Raw genomic sequence first — 21,942 nt, 5'->3', positions numbered from 1 at the left:
CTTTATTGATTTTATGACATGAAGGTCTCTGAAATACCTAAAGCGTTTCTTCCACCGAGCGGATTTTACCTGAAATTTCCTAGTGAGATACTATTGGGGGGTGTAAATATATTTTGGAGATGCGGCCTTAAGTGTGTCCTATTCTTGACGAGTATTGGATCATTTTCTAAGTTAATCGCCACAAGATAAAATAAGACTTCTATTTTTCTTTCTTAATGGCAATAATGCGAGTGTCTATCTTTAGCTGGAAGCACGACAATTTGGCCCCCCCCCCACATGTCCCTTGTGTGAAAGACATTTCGCTGCTTCTCACGTTAAGGAATGACCTTTAGCTTTTTAAAGAGCGGAACTAGGCCTAGTGAGCTCTTTTTTGCAATCTTCTTTTTATCTTGCTATCGATTTTTGATGTCAACTGAAAGCGACAGAAATTTGCTTTTTGTTTGATTATTGTGAAAGAAACTTCGGGGAGTTCTTCCGATAGCGATATAACCTCTTAACATACGTGCATTTGCTGTATCTTGCAAACTGTTTTTCCTTTCTTGATAAGTGTAGCTTTTTCAGATTTCCCACGAAGATTTCAGATTTCAGATTCCAATCGTTACGGTTTAGTTTGTACAATGTACATTTAGTAGAAACCCGCATAAAAGAACCTGTTTTTATAAGAACCTTGAGGCTGAAATTTAATCTTTTAAACCTCATAATTAAGAACCCCCAAGAGGCTGTAATTTGGAAAGGTTCTCTTATATGTATTTTTGAAAAGGTATTTTTGCGCTCTATTGACACTGGCAAATTAAACCAGCTTAGAGTAAATCAGTTTATGGTATTTTACATTCTAATTGGACAATCTAACAGCTCAAATTCATTTGATTGGCTTGAATTTTAACATGAAAAAAATGGCTGGTTTAAGTGTTTCTGTTAGAATCCTGTCGATGGAAAACATTGTTAACGTGTGCAAGGCCTGTACGTATATAAGAACCTTGTTAAGAAACTTTTGGAATGGAATTCAGAATAGCAGCCTGTTAATTAAGAACCTATTCAGGCTGCCAGAAATAAACCTAGGTTCTTTTATACGGGTTTCTACTGTAGACCCGGAGAATGAGTTGCTACGTTACATGCTCTTGTTTATTTGCGGTCCTCAACGCGAGATCGAGGTCGCTTGCAAAACCAAAATGAGCAAGGAGTAATAAATTGTTGATCTTGAGAGAGATTTGATCTTTGTTCACACTTGCCTGTGAAGCAATTGTTAATTGGTTTCAAAATGAGCATTTGATAGCAAATATTATCAGATAAAATGACTGCGGAAGCAGGTTATCAGTCATCGTGGACACCCTATCTACGAAAGTTTGTGGATGTTTCATTTAATCCTGCTGCGGATTAGAACGAATCCATTTGTATTCGCGTGATTATACTGAAATTATTCATACTTAGAAATAAAATTTGGAGAATTAAATGCGCTTATATAGGAATAACCACATATCCTAATGGATCATCCAGAAAAGGAAGCATCTTCAAACATAGAAAGTAACAACCCGGTATCAAGAATGTCCCAGCAGCCAAGAGTTAGCTCTGGAAAATCGAATAGGAGCTTCAAGCACCTCGTAAGAATCCTTGGACCAGCGCTGAAGGTTCACTTAGGGGTTACCAGAAATAGAAAGGTATGTTTTTAAGTATAAAACGTGATTTCTTTTCACAACAATTTTTTGCATAAATCTAAAAATGTTAGAGAGAAAAAAATTCTAAACATTTAATATCTAAAACGGTCTCTTCAAACTAGTTCACTCGAAATCGATTTTTCTCACATATCAAGCCCACTTTCTCTCAGTCGCAACCTAAAATAAAGCACACCCCGTTTCTCTGACTAGAGATCATTGCACAGAACATGTAGGGTAGGGTATCTATTAAAAGTTACGTTCAAACTAAAACAGAAGTCCAAACTAACACTTGTAAGTAAAATATATATTTGCTATCAAAATAACAAGGGAGACTCTTGCACCAAATGTAGCAAAAACATTAGCCAAAAAATTGGCTGCTTTTGGCTTAAACACAAGACCTCAGCCCTGAGCCTCCTACCACTATTCCCCTGCCTAAAATTGTTCTGATTAAACTTTGCTATTTGATCTTGAAACTTGAGATTTTCAAACTGTTGACGGAAAGGAATGCTGTACAATGCATAATATTTGATTTTCTTTCTAATTATGTTCTGAGCACAACTTCAATGCTGCCTTTTCACTTAATGCATGAAAGATTAAGAAACAGATATGGTAAATATTATTTATCCTTTTGAAAAGTCTGAATTACAATTTTAGTTTATGATGTGTCTAGAATTCTTTGGTTTTAACAATCATATTTAGCAGACAGAAAATGCATTGAAATGAAAATAACCAACCAAGCCTTTTTCACACCATGAGATTGCTCAGATTTGTTCTTCACAGGACAAAGGATCTTCAAACCCATCTGTCATTGGTCAGTCAGTGAATATCATGGGGTAGGAATCGTATGCACATTTTTCTACAAGTATTTTACAAAGGATAAACTTATCATGATTATGGATCGTGAAACATAGTTTTTTTTGAAAAAATTAAAATAGGTTTCTTTTGAAAGATATAGTTTTATCTCTATCTTTGTGCCTGTCTTTGGCTGTGCTTGTAAAAAAATCAATTTTAGTAGAAATGTGAGATTGCAAGCTCCTTTTTCTCTTTAAAGCCTTTCCTTCTATGCCTTAATATCTGTGACCAAAAGTTAAAATAATATCCACCTGCAGATTGAAAGTAACTTGAGAGGAATAATACAATATTTGAATGATTTCCTGTTTTTGGCTATGTGTTTGACGTTTTGATCAAATTTCTCTGTTTTACAATGATTATTTACTTTGAGTAAAAGGTATGCTAAGTTTAGAATTTCCCTTTGATTGCAAAAGATTTTGTTCTTGAATACACAGAATGTCTTCTGCCTGATTTCAAACTTATAACCGCCTAGTTGTATGCATCAAAGTGTAACCCCAAACTTATTCAATTTCGCAGTTTGCACACTTCTGAGTATGAATTCTCTCAACTTGAGGAGAAGATGGATATAAGCCATCTGAACAAGCTGATGACAAGATTTGAATTACATTTTGATGAAGAGCAAGCAACCAATACAGTAAGACATTAGAATATTATGAATTTATTTCCCATTCATATGTTTGTATTCCCAGGATTGTCAAGAGGTCTCGGTATCCTTTGAAATATACCTACTTCGATTCAAAGCATAAAATATATCACATTGAATCAAATTTTAAGAAGATCTTTGTTTGCATAAGAGCCCCCTGTTTGTAGTAGGACCATGAGTGGGGTTTTAATGGGTGTACCAGCTGTAAAAGAAGGCCATATGTGAAGAACCTGTAGATCAGGTTGATAATATAAGTTGATAAAATTTTATCAGTCTATGTTTAATTTTTGAAAAAATTTTAGGCATGAAATCCATTTTGGAGGCATTATTTATGAAGGTCCAATTCTGTCTATGAATAATTCATGTAACAATACAATAGCAATGGCACCTTTCAAGGTGCCAAGCCCATTTTTTGCCAAGCAAGCAACCCCTTTCGACAAAGCCTGGTCACTAGCTATACATTGGCATTATGGGCTTTATAAACATTTTATAGCCAAAGAACTGGTTTGGCCACTGATTGCCAGTTTTTTCATTGCAGTGTAAGAGGATTTGTTGAGATGAGACAGGCTAGTGCCCTCAACACAACTTTCTATTATGTTTTTCTAAAAATTTTAATTATATATTTTCAAATAAATTTCTTAAAATTACTTTTTTGCAACAACTTTGAATTATTTTGGCAAAGGAAAATTTCCTCAAAAAGTATGATATAGCGTTATTTTATCATTTTTCTAAATTCACAACAATCTCTATTATAATCAAAGAGAGGATGAAATGATGCTTTGAAGAAGGATGTTTTAAAATCATAATCATCATCATCAGGTACCATCTTCTATCAGAAGGTTGGCTACCATGACCCTCCAACTATCACTATCCTCAGAATATCGTTTAGCTCTCCCAATGCTCTCACACCCGCTCCATTCCTTGATATAGTCTCCCCGTGTTCTTATTTGTCTTCCCCTGTCTCTTTTTCCGTCAATCTTTCATAATAGGGCGTTTTATCATGATAGGGTGGTAAAAACATGACTTTTGGACAGCAAGCTGTATGCACCTATCATAACGATGTGCTCATAGTTATTGATAAACCAATTTATGACTAATGTGCCTTGCAGGGACATGTGTTATCAAGAGATGCGTCTAGATCACGTGCTCGCCAGAAGAAGACCTTTGGTATGATGGATTTAGAACAGTTTAAAGTTACGTTGGCAGAGCTTTTGGGCATACCAGCATGGGAAATTAGGGCTATTTCATCACTTAGTGAGCAAGCAGAACTTCTCTTCCGCAAAGTAAGATATCACTTCCAGCACTGATTTTTCTGCAAAATGTTTTGAATTTGAAACGCTTATAATTCCGTATGTTGCTGTAGGAATTCGTGTTGTCCATCATAAATCATTGTGATGTTTGGCTACAAACATTCTTTCAGCTTATCTATCTGTAAGCTAACTTATCTAATAGGAAATCGATGAATTGAAAGAGAAGAGGAGAATATATGATTTCAGTTGTTTTATACGTAAAAAAGGAAATAGCTCGCTTACTGTGAAGATCGCAACTAATTATCCCGCTGCATTCAATACAGAATTTCATTTTGCTTTTTAATTGTCCAGCAAAACTTTTAAACATGAAGTGAGCTGCCGAATAAAGCCCATATGCATGAAACGCGGATCGTTTTCTTGCAGATTGATAGAAGTCACGAAGGACTCATAAACTGGGACAATTTCTGTACTTATATCATCATGCGTTATCAGGAGCAAGATCTTTCTAGCTCGTCAAGAGAGATTCCATTCATTGCTAAACCAAGAGTTATCAAGTTCCCCAATATCAAGGTAAAGATTTGACGTTGATACTACGAGTTCGCTGCACAGCCGCAAACTATTATGCACCGTAGACTGTAGATGAACATCTTGACGATTCAAACAAGTTTCTTCTGAAAAGATTATGTAGCATTCAAATATACACCTGTTTTATGTGAAACTTCTTTAGAAAATTCACTCTCGACCGTATAGTTTGGGATTTGTTGCATCAAATCTCTTTTAAAAAATTGTTTTTAATATGCCTGAACTCTTGGAAACTGCCAAAAATATCATTTTGACTCATGAGATTAGTAAAAACCAAGTTAGTTAAAAGAAAAGTACAGAATTCATTCGCGTCAATATCTGAGTGTCATAGTATTTTGTTTCATAATAATCAATAAAATTATAAACGATCAAACGTTGACTGACAAATAAATATAACCATTTGTCACCCGAACGTTGATAACTTTTATGTAACTGATCACGTAAATGTGTTTGTAATTATAATCTGAATACTTTATTGTAGGATTCCTTTCTACAGTAAGGAATACATTTTATAGTCTCAGTGCAATTTTCATTTCGAGTTATGAAACTGCCAGTTTTTTGTAAACAACAGCTAGATATTACGCTTATTGATTCCTTTTCTAGGAAACAATTTCAAAAGTGATGCTAGATTACAATCCTACGAGATTTGTCACCATCAGCAAGGAAGGTATCATCGGCATTTGGAGCATGAATTTTGAGTTGATGCGATGCATAGACATCAGCTCTACAATCGAAGATGAAACTATCTACGCAAGGAGGAGAACAAAGCTTTGGGTAACTGATGCCATCTGCATGCCAAACGTAAACAAGCTGGCTGTTGCATCAACAAACAGAGATATCAGTTTCTTTGACATGTCTACTCCAACGTATAAAGCATTGTTTCATTTATGTGGTATGCCTAACATTATTCTTTGACACTTGGTATATTGGTCACCTTGATTTGAAAATTTCTCGGTAGTGATTCGAATTCTGTTTTGTGTTTGAATGTAAATCATTGGCTAAGTGTTGTCCTGGTGGAAGCTTTTGTTCTAAATATTTTTGAACTTTTAGAATTTGTAAGAATCAACGTTAATATAATTAGCAGTTTTAGCGTTTAAATTGGACTTTTTTGCAAGATCCGATTCATTGTCTTGAAGTTTTTTGCAGAAAGCACCTTACGATTTTCAAAGTTAAATAAATGTATGCTAAAATGGTGTATTCTTCGTTGTCCATATTTGCCCAAGCTTTGTTTATTCTGATTTTAAATCTTGAGTTTCTGAAAAACGATTATACTGCATAAATTTATTATTTTGTGGCAATTTTTGTTCCATTTTCCTATTCCTTTGTAGCACTGCCACAAGTTCCAATGTGTTTAGAGTATCATTATGAAAAAAGGGTGAGCATTTGCAGTTTACTGTATTTTTATTTGTTGTTGTTTCTACCTAGCACCCGAAGTCGATTTTTAGGATACTGAGAAGCTTATGCTTATCGAGCAGTGTCCTGGTCCTTCCTCTCGATGTGACCACACCTCATGATTCCTACGCCCGGAATTACAGAGAGCTGGCGACTTTCCTCACTCTGGGTGAAAGTCTGGTTTTGCCAGGAACTCGAACCCTGGACTGTAGTCAGCGCCTCTAACAACTGAGCCATCCTCGCATTTACTCTCTTTAACCTTGGTATTCTAAAATTTGGATAGAGCTTCTTAACAACATTGGAAGATTTTTAGTCCCCTTTATTTGACAACGTAGGAAAATATCAGTTAGATTTGTAATCCCATAGTAGAGTCAGCTGTGCAAAGTCAAGGAGTTTGCTTTTGACAAAGCAACTTCTAGTTTATTAAAACTGGCCTCAGGTATGGAATTTTTGTCAACAAAATTAACCGTTAACTATGAGAAGAATATTGAAATGTAAGAATGCCGAAAAGTAAGTGTTTTTTCTTGCTTTATCCATTTGAATGGTTAGGTAATTGTATATGATTATTCTGCTGACGCCATATCAAGAGAAGAAAACCTTGTCAAGTCTTTACCATATCAACTGGATGCATCATCGACTTTTCTGCGGACGTTTTCTGCACGGATGTCCCCCGATCCCCCCACCTGTGTGCGGATATAGGCTGTTATTGCTATCAATGTTGAGTTTCAAGCCAAAAACAAATTGCAATTAAACCAGGGTTGTTTATTAAGGTACCTCTCTATTAACTTTCTTTCTAAAATGAAGCGTTCTTTTTCATTTGCAGAATCCATCTGGAAAAAGTATGCTATTATATGGCACCGACAGAGGAGAAATAAATATCTTGATTTTTCACATGCCAAGGAAAGGACTATTTGAGAAACCTTTTAAAAAGACTGATACAGTTTGGCGCATATTTTTTACGGTAAGATTGACCCACTAAATTTTCATTAAAGAGCAATATTTGTTGTTTTAAACGAGTGAGTAATGCTTTAGAATAATTGTGTTGCGATATCACTGTAAATATCAGGCACCCCTCATATTTAACTTATCGTTTACTGATTTACGCGTTAATAGAAAAGCCCAGGTACGCCTATGGACTTCAGAGGTATCAAGCCAGGATCCTTTACTCCTAGACATGTTTGCTACCACCTTTTAAAGTACCACCTTATTAGTTGTTTGTTGTATTATGTTGTATATAAATATCTTTTGGAAAAATTTCTAGGTTTCTGAGAAGTAAATCTGTTTTTAAGAGGGTTTTTGTGATATTTAGTTTCTTTTATGTACCGTACCGTTTTGTACCTTTTTTGTATATTTAGTTTGATTATTTGTTGCCGATTATCTGTTCCAATTAACACCTTCAATTGAACTTTTCAAACCTCTATGTCCGGTCTGTATCTGCACGTTTGACCCTATTTCGCTTTTCAGTATCTCTATAAAACAAAAGAAATCAGGAGAATATCACAATGCCTCCTACACAGAATTACTAAGCAAATATCGTACAAATCATTCAAAAAACGTACTTGCTAATCTCCTAATCTCTTGTACAAAACTAACAATGTTTTCAGGTAGAGACAGGATGGTTTAATTTTTCCTTTATAAACTTACGTCATTGCTCCAAGTCTTTTTGCAGGGATTGTACTTCTTCTATCAAGCGAAAAATACCAAACAGAACAGAAGTAAAATGCTAAAATATTTCATTCTAGGACTTATCCCAGCATGCCACTCTGGTATCACACTCTGTTTTGCCGCACGTGCATTCTGATTGGATTAGAAGAGTGACGTACTTGCCAGAAAATGACATGCTTATCTCTTGCTCGAGCAGCAGCAAAGAATCTTTGGTTTTCAGGAGTTTAGACGAACGGAAACGAAAAACTTACATTTTTAAAGTGACAAAGGTATAGGGAACAAATCTTTTTCAAAAGAGCCATTTATAAAAAGTATTGTTTTCAAATTCATTGTTAGCAACATTGATCCACTTTTATATATAAAATCAATGGGGCCGTTTAAGAATTCCTTCTCTTAAGGGTATCAGATTGCCACTGCGGGTTTTATATTCTTTCCGTGCGCGCTCTTAGCTCCATAAAGTGCAGATTTTTTAAACAGTTTAAATCGAGTTCGGTTGTTTCAGCACAATCATTTTCCAACTGAGAGCTTTTGTTTAAATTTCTGCCTCGTTCAATTTCGCTAAACATTATTTCATAACATTTGTAAAAAGAATTGATTGACTCCACTTATTACACATGTCTTCAGGCACTTCGTTTCTTTTTAGAGATTGTTCTCAATATATAATTCTTCTAGGAAAACCTTTTTTAAGATTTTAGATATTCATATTATCTATACTAATTTCATTTAGAAGGGCATTTTACTGTATCATCAAACACTCTGTTTTTCAGGGAATAGATTGTTTCGACTTCTGCAAGGAAAAGACGATTTTAGCAACGGGTGGAGTGGATCACGTGGTTAGGCTTTGGGACCCTTACGTAACTTTTAAGCCTGTTGCAATTCTCAAAGGACACCAAGCATCTGTCATTGACGTTGCAGTGCACCCAGGACTCAGTCAGGTTTTTAGCTACTCAAAAGATGGCGTAAGTCCTAATATATTAATGAATTTCTGTCTTTTAATTTTCAGTAGCATTTCCTTTATACTGTTAAGTCTTGCATGCCTGTTCTGTCCTGTAAATGCCTTACCGTTATTCGATCCACAGCAATTTTATTTCTCTTTAAGACAGTCAGTCTGTCCCCTTCGTGATGCTCAGGGAAATTACACGATTGTGGTTCTTCATTCTGATTGTTTATTTGTGCATTGAATCAACGATGCATGAATATCGTGGCTATGAAAGAGATTCTGAGAACAATGTGGGACACACTGCCTTTAAAGTTGTTGCATTTCACTAAAAGATTGATTCTAATCCATGTAAATATCATGTAACTTTCAACACGCAAAATCAATATGTTTGTTTTTTGTCACAAATTTTTAAAATGTTTAAAAAACTTTATTAATGTCAAAATTGTTAAAAAGCTAGAAAACCTTAATCTTTAAAAACCTATGCCTGATCATAAACTCAAACAGATTGGAGATGCAATTAATAGTCCAGTCGCTTCAGGTGAAAATCATGACAGACTGGAAAAAAGCACCAAACTTTTCATGGTGATACCTAGGGGCATGGAGAACAATTCCAGAAGGGGTGCCGGTTTCTATCGATTTCGGAGGGGGGGGGGGTAAGCTAGAGATAAAAATCTTATGACGTCATAGAAAAATCACCTGAATGCTTCCTTGGAGATAATCTATGTATGGTTGAATCAATGGAGAAGATTTAGATGACTGATTTATTACTGTATAAGATCAATATTTAGTACTGTAAAAACCGTTTTCTCTATTTCGGTACACTTAAATTTTCTCAATACGAGGGGTCAGCACATAAACGCACAGAGATCACTGAGACTTATTTTAGAATCCATTCGCACATATATAGAAGTTGTAGTTCAAGTAGAGTCAGTTGGATGGATACAGGAGAAGCTATTGGTACGAAACTCTGTCATTCGTCGTAAGGCTTTAGGATAGGTTAGGGCCTAGTATGCTTCTTATGTTTTAGTTGTATTAAAGTGTCTGAGTTATAAACACAGGGTATTTCTGGTGTTTTCGATGTTTCAAATTTTTCGATGTACTGTAGCAATTCATGTTTTATGCAATATGCAGTATCATGATCATGACCTCTAATCAATAATGTATGATTTGAGTTGCCTCGTTTTCACTCACTCTCGTCTCGATTTTGAAATGCATTCAAGAAGCGATATAAGTAGTCGATCTCTAAATTTTATTTATTCCTCCCATTCCTAGTGTCTAAAATCGTGGGATATCAAAGAGCACTACTGTATCCAAAGTATCTCTATTCGTCTTCCATTTAATTCAAAGAATTTTGAACATGGATCGTACCCCTTCTTTCTATTGCCAAAACCATTCAACACTCTTTTAATTTCTGTTGGTGATTGTTTTGCTGAGCTCAAGCTTGGAGCCACACCGTATAGCAAACAGCAAAATGCGACTCATGCTAGGCCACTTTGTTCTGCTCTTTACAACCCAGCGTACAAACAGGTATGTGAATGTTTGTCTGCCACGACTTTAGAATAATACACTTTCTGAGATTCCACAGGAATAATGACTCTTTAATGTGATTTCACTGGATTATACGATAAAATTTGCGAAAAGCAATTTTCTTCTTATGCAGCAATGTTATCACAGAATAGTATTGGGATTATCAGAATTCATGTTTCATCAGTTTTTCACATTTTTTAAATCTCTGTCACAATCCATGTTGGCATAAGAACAAGATATTAACTTGCTTCCCACTTTCAATAGGTTATTACTGGTTCTGAAGGTTCTGAAATAGTTGTTTGGGACATAGAAACTGGCAAAAGAATGCTACACTTAAAAGAAGTTCATGATGGTGAAGAATTGTCTTGCATGGCATTAGATGGTCTTGGAGAGAGATTGATAACTGGTGCTAGAGATGGTACAACTATGGTAAGTTTTTGATTAATTTTTTGTTCTTTAACCTAACTCTCAGGCACGTGTTTAGTAAGTTTTTGCAATAAAAGATATTGAATATACAAAGGTATATATGTTTCTCGTGCATCAAGGAGAACGTTTTTTGTCGTACAAATTTCGTGAAATTTCGTGAAATGTCGTGAAATGTCGTGAAATGTCGTGAAATGTCGTGAAATGTCGTGAAATGTCGTGAAATGTCGCTCAAGCCTTAGTCATTTTAGGTAAATCTTTAACCATGCAGTCTTTATGAAGTGGCTTTTAGAGTAGAAAGGTAAAAAGGTAGACTGGAAATTACTTAGAGGCATCATTTCGGTTAGTTTGTTGGGTGGCAGATCTAGCTACAATGTTAAATATTTCTTATTTAAGCAACACCTAACAATGATTGTTTCTAAAAATATTGTTTGTCACTTTAAAAACAGAATTAGATTTCATTCTCCGACCTATTCATAACTACTGCTTAAAACCAACACAATAGAATTATTTTGATTTGTCAGATAGAACAAACACATTTCCAATAGAATGATCCTAGGGAGCACTCTTTCCATTGCCTCTTAGCACCGTCTTTTCATTCAAATATATTGCCTTGTGTAAGGCAGCGATAATCTGCTGCCATACAGAGCAAAAATACCTGGTACTCTTAATCTTCAGTATCAAGACAGTAGAATCGTTAGGCCAGTAGGATCTTTAGGCCTGTAGAATCATTAGGACACAAGACCGTCCATTTGTCTGTTTCCCACAATAAAATGTTCCTTGCTAAATTGTTGATTCAAATCTGCAGATCTGGAATCTCACAACAGGATTGCTTGAAAAACAAGTTGAAGCTTACGAAGAAGCGGAAATAACTGGTATCATTGCATTTCCCGAGAGAGAGCAAATTTTAACTGTTGGATGGAGCAGAAAACTCCTGATGTATAGTGATACATTAGAGGTATGGCAAGCCATTAGGTTTTACCAGCAATTGTTCCATGCTTTGGAAACCCTATTTGTATTACTTTATAACTGCATCGGATAAAGTTTCTTAGATGGAAAGGATTCCGTGTGTAAGTGCGTTGTTTAAAATTTTTTACGATAGTGTACATTAAAAAATCTTTAAATGTTTCAAAGGGTGTTGTATACTAAACGACTTGAAGGCAAATCGTATTTGCATTTTCTGTTAAAAGAAAGTTCAAGATAGATGCTTTGTTGTTGTGTGATTATAGTTCTTAGAGCTATTTTGATATTAGATTGGTTTTCGTTGTAAAAAGTCTTCCTTGATGAGACGTGATACTACCACTGACGCCAAAATCAACTTACTGTATGATCAAATTATTCTATCCTAAACAAGCTCTACAAAAAGAAGCCTTTATTGCAATTCTTTGCACTAAAATATTACAGAAAAAGGTTAATATTCTTTCTGGTAATGCTTTAAGCTGTAAATATGCGTGTTTGTTATTGAATGATGACATTGTTTATTTTTGTTCCGTCAGGGTGGGACTTCCACTGCTGATCCAACTTGGTCGAAGCTTGATTCACACACCGTAAGTTTATTAATCCCCCCTTCCTATCATTTCTGTACAAAATTTCCGCTTTTCTCAACTGTATGATTCCGCAAGACTCTAAATTTCAAGCTGCTCGAGAATATAAAGGTTGATGGCATCTTCAAATTATTTGTAATATTAATCAACACCCTCTGCTTGGTTTTAAAAAGATCTAAAATGTTATTGTGATCGACCGAAAGCAACCTAGTATCTAATATTTTGCATAATCACTACTATGCCATATTTTCCTTTACCATAACCAACATACAGATCTTTATTTTCCAGCTTCACCTTAGCTGCTCAATTTATAATCTGCCAATGTAAACGATGTCTTATTCCGCTGATGTCACTTTTCCGTTTTTGCTTATCCCAAGTATAGCTCAGCCACTTTGCTACAATACCCAAAACAGTGGCCTTCTGACTAAACGCTGAAACTTCCTTTAATATTGAAAGTTTGTCTCTTTTAGGATGACATACTCTCTGCTTCATACTACCCTCCAAATTTAATCGCGACGAGCAGCTTTGATGGTGGTGTGTTTATTTGGAGTCTTGAGAGAGAGAAAATTTATCGCAAACTGAAAGCTGGCAAAGAGAGTATTCTGTGAGTAGCCAATTCATTATTAAATTTGGATTATTTTTCTGATTTCTACTTTCTCAATCACAATGAACTCTGATATGATCATATATTTGGATTCATCTGTTTGAACAAATCAACTCTTGCCCAATAATTAGTACTTACTCTTAGCAACTGACTCTGATAATTATGAAGCTATTGTTTTTTACATGTTTGAGCCAATTTCTTGCCCCAATGAATATTGCGAATTGTGACCATATTGGTTGTATCATGTCTTCTAATGAAAGTAGATTGTGTTGAAGTACCTTGTTATGAATCTTGAGCCTTATGATATAATCAGATACAAGTAGAATTCTTCACTTTATCTTATCTAAGTAGATTTCACTATCAAGTAGCTGGCATGGTATTTTGTTGATAATTCATTCGTTGATATCTTTAAGTCATTACTTCAAAGGAAAATGTAATGCAAAACCTTCACATAAGAAGTAGCTTTTGATAAACAGTGAAGGAAATTGAAATTCAGTTCAATACCTCACTGCATTATACAGTCAATTATATATGTAACCATTTAGTATGCAACTGCTTAAACAGAGTGTTTGGTTTATATTCAAGTAAAATTTTCAGTTAGTTAATGCTTGACATAAGATAACTTTTAATCCACAGAGAGTATCTGTTATAACTTAAACCTTTGCTGTGAAAGGTCAAAGCAAGAAAAATTTGTGGGAAAGTTTTGTTGGAAATGTTTGTTATTGTGCTATTGAACGTGATTTTTGCAGTAGTTAGCTTTGAAACTGCCACATTTTTACCTCGGATAGAAGCATCATTCTGAAATATATTTACCTTTTGATGCATCACTTATTTTAGGAAGAAGAAAATCGAAGATCTGGGCTTGGTTCGAAGGTACTCTTGGCTAGCCTTGATTTTTTGGAAATTTTGTTTGACGTCTGTAACACTCGGTCTACCTTTACGTGTTATTTGATTACCGCCATTATCCAGTTGTAAAAAGAAAGAAACAGGATCTAAGTCTGTAATTACATTTTTGCGTTTTTAGGTTTAGAGCTATTTTGCAACACAGTAAACCAACCGCAAGATATTTTGTGGCTCATATGAGTAGTGCTATAGAAGCAACAGATAATAGTTTTTATCACAGATGGGACAGCAGCAGTTTTATCGCTACTGTATCGAGAAAAGTATAAATCTTCCTATTTACGTCAATGAAACTGTCGTCACGGACTGATTGTTACATTACACTTTCATTACAGTCTATACCCTTCGTAGTTTTCCTACGATTGCTTGCGGTACAATATAATGATACAGAAACTACGAATGTAGGTAAATTGTACCAGGAACAGATAATTGATTTCATGAATAACGAATTGACGAACATAGCCCGTTATTATGACAACGGGCTATGCTCGAAACGTCCTTATTCATTAAATCAATTATTTTTTCCTGGTACAATTTACTTACATTCATAGTTTTTGTATTCTTCATAGTTGTATGAGAAGGAGTATCGCATCACCGGTGGGCACAAGCATGCCCTCAGAATTTCAACTTCGAATGTTCTTTAACAAAGATCTGTAAATTTTCTACTAAAGCTCTCACTATGCTTTCTTTTCAAAAGAAAATTGCATTATTTATGAAAAACAGTGAACAGAGTCTTCCAAATTTTCATCTTTGGCATTTTTTTTTCATGAAACTGCTGTTATGTTATACGAGCTGTAAACCGAAATTAAAGAAAGTTCCAATTTATTTTTTTTTCTCATTATCCAGCCAAGAGGCAGAGCCTGTGTATCCTGTAGATAATGTGTTATTCCTCACTAATCGCTCATACCAAGAAAGTGCTGTGCTTGTTACCACAGAAGCTGGTAAAATCGAATTCTGGCCTGTTTTTGGCGTGACAAAACCATCAGGTATGATTTTACTAAGCTTTGTGTAAATGTATTTCACATTACACATGTGACAAGTGACAACTAGTATATATCATGTGAATGGCGTTTATATTTTTCTTTGAATTACGATTCTGGGCATTTTGAATCATATAGTATAATCTCTACGGTATTTGTTGCTACCTAACTTCAAAAGTTAGCTTTCAGTTTGTGGGGAGCTATGCTTATCGAGCAGTGTCCTGGTCCCTCCTTTTGATGGGACCCCACCTCATGATTCCTATGCCTGGTATGAATTGCAGAGAGCTGGTGACTCGCCTTACTCTTTGTTAAAGTTTGGTCATATCTAGGACTCCAATTACAGACCCGTGGATTGGATTCACCTGAAAATATTTCTGTTAATGCACCCTGTCTATTTCTTATATACAATGTGATTAGGTGTAGTGGTTCTGTCAAAGGCTTACAGCCAAAACAGAAAAACCTTTGCCTCAGCACGGTGGTCATAAATTATGTTGGTTAGAAGATTCGATCGATTAAACGAGCCTCTGTGGATCAGAGGACATTGCAATCGGCAATGGGGGCTGGTTTCCGACCAAGATGAGTGATTACAATGAGATAGAACCTTAATATCAAAAATTTTGTACTGCAGCCTTGGCCATCCATGTGTATTATAATTCATTATTCTATTCTCTATTCTTTTAGCATCATTTCATGCTGCAAGCACCAAAGAGAGCACCATTCTGTCTGTACACACTGACACTCTAAACAACTATCTGATCAGTGGTGATTCAAAAGGAGTTGTTGTGGTTTGGGACATAAGTAGATATTGCAATGTTAAAACATTCAAGGAAGTGGTGGACCAGGTATGTTTTGTTTGTTTTAGTATCATACTGTCACAAGCATGCACTAGGCCTAAAGTTAGAATGGAGAAAGAGAAGAAATTTAATTTCAAAATGGAGGCATTTCTCATGGTGGGATATTTTAGCCTTTGTGGGCTAGATGAAAAGTTATTTATCAGTTCGATATAAATTAGATTTGTGGAATAGGTACAAAGTGGCAAGTTCAACTTCCAGAAAGGCCAGGGAAACTCTCTCAGAATAGATGTACCAATTCGTTTAAACCCAGCTAGACGTCACTAGTGTCATTGAATGAAAGCATTACTTAGGGTAAACCAAAATATATAAGCTTTTTAAATGGATATTTAATTTTTTTTAGATTTATACGATATTTGCAAGCTATTGTGGTTATCTCCTACAAAGATGCTTGCAAAACCTTAATAAGCCTAACTGTACTGTACTGTATTAACACTTTTGAAGCCACCCTGATTTCGACAGTACTATTTCTAGAAGTTGCCTTCGTGTTGATTATAGAAATTCTGAAGATATGGTTGTAGATTGTTTTCATATATTTTATAGAATTGAACATTGTCCCATGTTTCTGTTTCTACTAGGTACTTAATAGAAAGAATGGAAACTTGATACCGCATACAAACAGAGATCCTCCGTTCAAACATGCAAAATGGTCAGCTCATTTTGGGGGAGTTGTCAGTGTCCAGTTTGTTGCTCATGAAAGCGGTTCATACGTAGTATCAGGTTCAACTGACGGATCTGTAAAGTTATGGACACTAACTGGTGCTCTTGTTGGCATGTTTGGCCAGGTGAGTACACTAACAGTGAACCTGACAGCTTTTGAGTGGGGGAATGATGATAGGCTATGGAATTTTTTCGATTTTTAAATTTTTTGTTTTATAATTAGTCCTACATGTGAAAAAGAGAGCTGAATCTGTCCTGATTTCTCTGTGACGAAGCCAATTGAGCACAGGCGACTTTCCTTTGAAGTTTCTGTTAATATATGAATCTTTTCAAAACAGTGATAATCCATCTATAAATTCAGATCTTCAGGGGCAATAGCTCAAAAGTTATGACGTCACAAAAATCAATTTTTCGAATTTTCGAATTCGGATCACATAACCTGAATAGGCATAGTGGAATACCACCTCACTCACAATATGCAAATCGGCTTGATATGTTAGAAATCGGCTAAGATATGGCTACATAAGCAGATACTCTCTCCCTTTTATATCATTATGATTTTGTCTCTGTTCAAAACTTTATGAACGAAGCAAACGTAACTTGTTAGCAAACTTGAATATTTAATAGGCCAAGTCCCATCCAGTCATTAACATATTAAACTGTTTTCTATATTTTGACTTATTTTATGGAGATCGTTAAGTTTATATTGTAGTCAAAAGTTGAAAATTTTCGAAACAGATTTTTGAAAATTTTCGAAACAGATTTACACTTTAGAACCTGTTAGACCTATGGATAGCAAACTTAGCAGATATTTTCAGAAATATTCCATAGATTTCTCTTAGAAAATATAGTACAAATCAAATCCTAAAAATAGGAATTACGATTTTTGAATTCATATTTAAATAGCTCTATTTTGAGTGCCCACTGACTAATCCTGATATCTTACCCTATGAAAACTAGTCATTATAAACGACATGAATGTGTCATTCGTTTTAAATCGGCCAATGATATGGGGAAAATGTTTTCAAGCTTTTTTACTTGTGATTTTCTTTTAGCACAATAGCTGGGACCTCTCGGATCCAACATCTTTTCTGTAAGTCGAAATAGTTAGATCTTTTTTATTTGTGTAAATAGATAACCAATAGGTTGTATGTAATCGTTATTCCAGCAATATTCTGCTGATTGTCTCCTTTTTGATGATTCAGTTTTATCAGGTGTCTTTTTTATATTCACTCCAATCCTTTCAACTGTTGATACTCAAATCTTAGTACTTATTTGCAGATCACAACCAACCAAATGCTTGAGAACAAGGTCAAAAAGAGACATGGCACCTAAATCAGGTACTGCTCTACTAAACCAAACAATGGCTTTGAAAAAAGCAAACATTTTACGACATACTAAAAGCTTTTTCGTCTGACACTCCTCAGAGCATAAAACGTCAGAATAGGTTCCGAAAAAACACGATGGAAAAATATATACCCAGTTGTGGATCGAAATAGGCCAATCAGAAAAACGCAAGCACAAGACCGGTATGGTTGACCAATCAGTGCCGCGAGCCTAAAGAAAAATTACCAATGGAGTCCAAGAGAGAAAACGAACTCCTTTTGTTTACACAATGGCGGCTTTTTCGTTTTTATGTAGATTGACTCCAAAACTGCCAGATGGAAGGACGACCGGGCTCTGCCAATTATCCGAAACATGTCGTCATTATATAAACCAAACAATGTTAAGTAAATAGACTTCAGAAGAAACTTTGGATATCGCACATAATACATTTGTTGTCTTTTCTTTTCTATCTATTTCTTTCTAACATATATAATGTTCTGTTCATTTTTTATTCAATATTTTCATTATGTCTATTTTTGTTTTTTTTTCTGTTTGCTAATGGCTCATTACCCATTGTTATAGCCGGGGATAGTTTGACTGAGAAAAGAAAGCACAAAAATTCAAAAGCAAAAGAAAATGGGCTACCAAAAGCGTTTAAAATTATACCGGAGGACGAGAAGAGGTTTGGTATATTTGAATTGTGTAATATAATAACCTATATTTTGTCAGTTTCTAAATTTTAATTATTAAGAATAAGGAGAATTGACGCGTTCTCAAACTCTTCCCCGGTTAATTTTCTCTCCCCCAACTTCATTTGAATAAAGTTAGAAACCTTTGATACCGTAGCGTATCTTTGCAAGTCTTTTGAATACTTCATTGTCTTGCCTTCGTTCCTACAAATCAGTGCTCTTGTCAGATGATACACGTGGCTTATTAAAATCTATCTTGAACAAACATGCACTTTTTAGTGTCACAAAAAGCTTCCAAACCCGTGAATACAATTTAAAACAAAAGGAAAGTTTCTCTTGAAAGTGAAGACATGTAATCAAAAGTTTTCATAGATGCACAACCCAAAAAATTATATTTCCTACTTTTTTGTCTACAGCAATGGAAGAGTTGGCTTTTTTTGATCAGGCTGTTCAAATTCTCTTGGTTTATTGAATTCATTTATGTCTGTTATTTTGATAACTATGAAACGTATTGCAGTCAATTGCTTGAATAAAATTGCCGGCAATACACATTGATAAATTTTGTAAAATTTCATTTTATTCAATGTAGCATAATGCTAGCTTTTTAACTTTTTTTCGTGCTTCTTGTTTTTTAAGGCCCTATTCCACACCATCAATGCCAGTGTCCAGAGGCAGATCACCAGCTGATTCCAATGTTTCAGAAAATGAAAGCAAGTCACTGTGGACCAACACAGAATACTATCGATCCAGAACGATGATAGTAGATGACGCAGCGAATAGAAGCGACGTCTGGGTAGGCTATTGGATAGTGCTTGCTTATATGTCGTTTCCGGAAATCATTGAAACAGATTTCGCCTTGAATTTGTCTGATTTTTGTCACATGTTATTGAATGTAGCTCTTGTAACACCATTTTCAAGTGCTTGCTTTTTTCTCTTATCATTTCTCATTCATTGCTATCCCACTGCTTTGGCTATGAAATCTGTAATGCTAATTTGAATGCTCAAATTGAAATATTGAAAGCTGATGTTTCGCAGAGAGCATTCCAAGCCAATTGTACCAAATTGTTTTAAGTGTAATGACAATTGGGTAACACCAGTGAATGAAAATCGTGTTTCTTTTCATCATCAGTCCATTCTCGGGGAAAATTATAACGAAAGCTTTAGAAGAAGAATGAACGACCGAAAGAGTAGGAGGAATCACTTCAGTCAAGTGGATGGGAAGTTAGTCAGCGAAGGGGCAGTTGGAGCCAATGTTTGCTCGCCGTTTAAAGCATTATACACTCCGGTGAGCCTGGGTTACGTCATTTGAAGTGCGAACATTATTACTAGAAGTCTCCCAGATGCTCATAAATTTCGAGGCAATTTTCTGAAATAATAATGATAATGATAACTGATATTTTAACAGTTGACTTGATCAGATTTAAGACCATTTGTTATCATTCAAGGACCTGTATTCCTGCCTAATAACAACTGTTGCGTTAAAAAGGTAAAAATTTAATAAGAGTTAAAAGTTTTATTTACAGCTGAATTGTTAAAATAAAGTAAAAGAAAAAGGTTTATACTGCATACTTCTCTAGGCCTTTTTGATCGTCTTTTTCTGTAAATTCGTGTTAAAGACCACAACGATCTTTTTTTTGAAGGAAACCAGTGACTTTCAGCTCCCACAAGGACTACCAGTGACTCCAAGGATGATGAACAGAGGTGTTGATCCATATAAAACGACTTTTTTAGACCAAACTAATATATCAGGGCCGTCTTCAGTCACTAAGTTCCACATGGACGCTTTACCACCAATCACAAAGATCCAGAACCAAGGTAGTGGATAGATTTTGTAAATCGAAAATTTAAAATATGCATCACAATCACCAAGCAACACATTCTTACTAAACAGTTTGTCTGGTATTCCAGCTCAAATCAGTTTCTGACGAATATCAGCCATTTATAGTGACCTCCCTGTTGATCAGCTTGCAATTACGATCAAACACAAATGATGCCTTACTCGATCAACTCTGCTGCAGAATGGTCATCGATGAAAAACTGGGGCACTGTCTGGTAAATTTCAAACTACTTTGTTGCATGTGTGCACGATAAAGCAAGAGAACCAGACAAGAGGGACGAAGAATGGGTGCATGCTGCTAATGCTAATTTTCTTTTACTTCACTATCGTATTTTATCCATGTACCCTGGACTCATGAACAATGAACCCCCTTTGCCGTAATTACATGAACTAGATGGTGATATGAGTTAAAGCTATTTTTTGTTGGTACCCAGGCCACGTATGTAGCTGAATGATTATAAAAAGGCACGATTTGTTTTAGTTATCCAGAGAAGCAAAAAGGTCAAAACCCTAAACAAGTGAACTTTAAGAGCACAAAAGAACTTATCACCTTTCCAAAATTTCCCCAAAATATCCTCATCTTCTGGGATGAAGGTGAGTATTTTCAGAGATGACAGACAAATGTTACCAAAAGAATTTTATACAATCACCATCAGAAAATTAATGCTGAGGCAAAAAATATAATATTGTAATTGCAGTATCTTTTATAATTAAAATGATATTTTTCGCTTTCTTTCAAAGTGGTAGACGTAGAATGTTTATTGTTTTAAATTAAAAGTAGAGACAATATTTTCTGGTATTGAGGCAATTATTATGTAATCTCTTTGCTGAATGCATAGAAAATGCAGGAAACCTTCTTACAATCTTTACGGTGTTTTATCATTAGGGACCTTTTGGCAAAATCTATATCTCTACTCTACCTAGATAAGCCAAACACCGGAAAAAGTGTTTGCATGCAGGTCAAATAATGACACGGACCTCTGCAAGCATCACAATTACAGCAGCAACAAAAATGAAAATGTTTGTTTCTTTGAATGCATTCCCAGAGAAGCAACGTGATGACAAATTGGACAGCTCTTTATACAGAGTACATTGCACATTTAAAGTTACCTGTTTTCTATCAAAGTTTCTCTGCAAATACAAAATATGAAGTCATTTCTCACTATCCTGTCATTTCTATCCTTTCCTTACTATTTTGTCATTACTATCCTGCCATTTCTATCTTGTCATTACTATCCTGTCATTACTATATTGTCATTAATTCTGTCAAAAGTATCCTGTCATTACAATCTGGTCATTGCTGCCCTGCCATTACTATCCTCTCGTTGCTATCCTTTCATCGTTATCCTGTCATTACTCACCTGTCATTACTCTCCTGCCATTACTATCCTCTCGTTGCTATCCTGTCATCGTTATCCTGTCATTACTCACCTGTCATTACTCTCCTGCCATTACTATCCTCTCGTTGCTATCCTTTCATCGTTATCCTGTCATTACTCACCTGTCATTACTCTCCTGTCATTAAAGGCTTCATTTTTCTTAGAATGTTCTCGATTCTCCTTTTGAGCTCCACTTCATTTATATGTCGTAAGACTTGTTGCTCAGTTATTAGAGTTATTTAATAA

The 21,942-nt window shown here is 35.2% G+C and overlaps 1 protein-coding gene across 2 annotated transcripts; it reads left to right on the top strand.

The window, feature by feature from the left end:
• Positions 1–1,143: 1,143 nt before the first annotated feature.
• Positions 1,144–21,323, top strand: LOC135691723 (cilia- and flagella-associated protein 337). Of its 2 annotated transcripts, none has more exons than XM_065209678.2 (25): positions 1,144–1,655; positions 2,418–2,485; positions 3,021–3,138; positions 4,257–4,430; positions 4,821–4,967; positions 5,583–5,871; positions 6,308–6,354; positions 7,195–7,332; positions 8,114–8,305; positions 8,804–8,995; positions 10,249–10,503; positions 10,768–10,932; positions 11,735–11,884; positions 12,423–12,473; positions 12,941–13,074; positions 13,912–13,947; positions 14,821–14,960; positions 15,636–15,796; positions 16,384–16,590; positions 17,521–17,558; positions 17,747–17,805; positions 18,374–18,473; positions 19,117–19,273; positions 19,610–19,765; positions 20,121–21,323. In XM_065209678.2, the coding sequence occupies exons 1-25, from the start codon at positions 1,482–1,484 to the stop codon at positions 20,304–20,306; spliced, it is 3,534 nt and encodes a 1,177-aa protein (XP_065065750.2). In that variant the 5' UTR covers positions 1,144–1,481; the 3' UTR covers positions 20,307–21,323. The 2 variants fall into 2 exon arrangements, with proteins under 2 accessions (XP_065065750.2, XP_065065751.2); XM_065209679.2 differs by having other exon boundaries at positions 1,145–1,655; positions 2,433–2,485; positions 20,121–21,321.
• Positions 21,324–21,942: the final 619 nt, after the last annotated feature.

Source organism: Rhopilema esculentum, chromosome 13 (assembly GCF_057945365.1).
Source record: "Rhopilema esculentum isolate cy_ngs chromosome 13, ASM5794536v1, whole genome shotgun sequence".
Lineage (NCBI taxonomy): Eukaryota > Metazoa > Cnidaria > Scyphozoa > Rhizostomeae > Rhizostomatidae > Rhopilema > Rhopilema esculentum.
Note: the sequence above shows the minus strand (reverse complement) of the source record. Positions and strands in the feature narration are given on the sequence as shown.

What these genes read in the sequence shown, in the direction of transcription:
- LOC135691723 (XM_065209678.2), top strand. Translation starts at nt 1,482, where the DNA reads ATGGATCATCCAGAAAAGGAAGCATCTTCAAACATAGAAAGTAACAAC. An exon ending in GATCTGGGCTTGGTTCGAAG is followed by an intron (nt 13,948 to 14,820) that starts GTACTCTTGGCT and finishes CTCATTATCCAG; the next exon opens with CCAAGAGGCAGAGCCTGTGT. An exon ending in TTGTTGGCATGTTTGGCCAG is followed by an intron (nt 16,591 to 17,520) that starts GTGAGTACACTA and finishes ATTTTCTTTTAG; the next exon opens with CACAATAGCTGGGACCTCTC.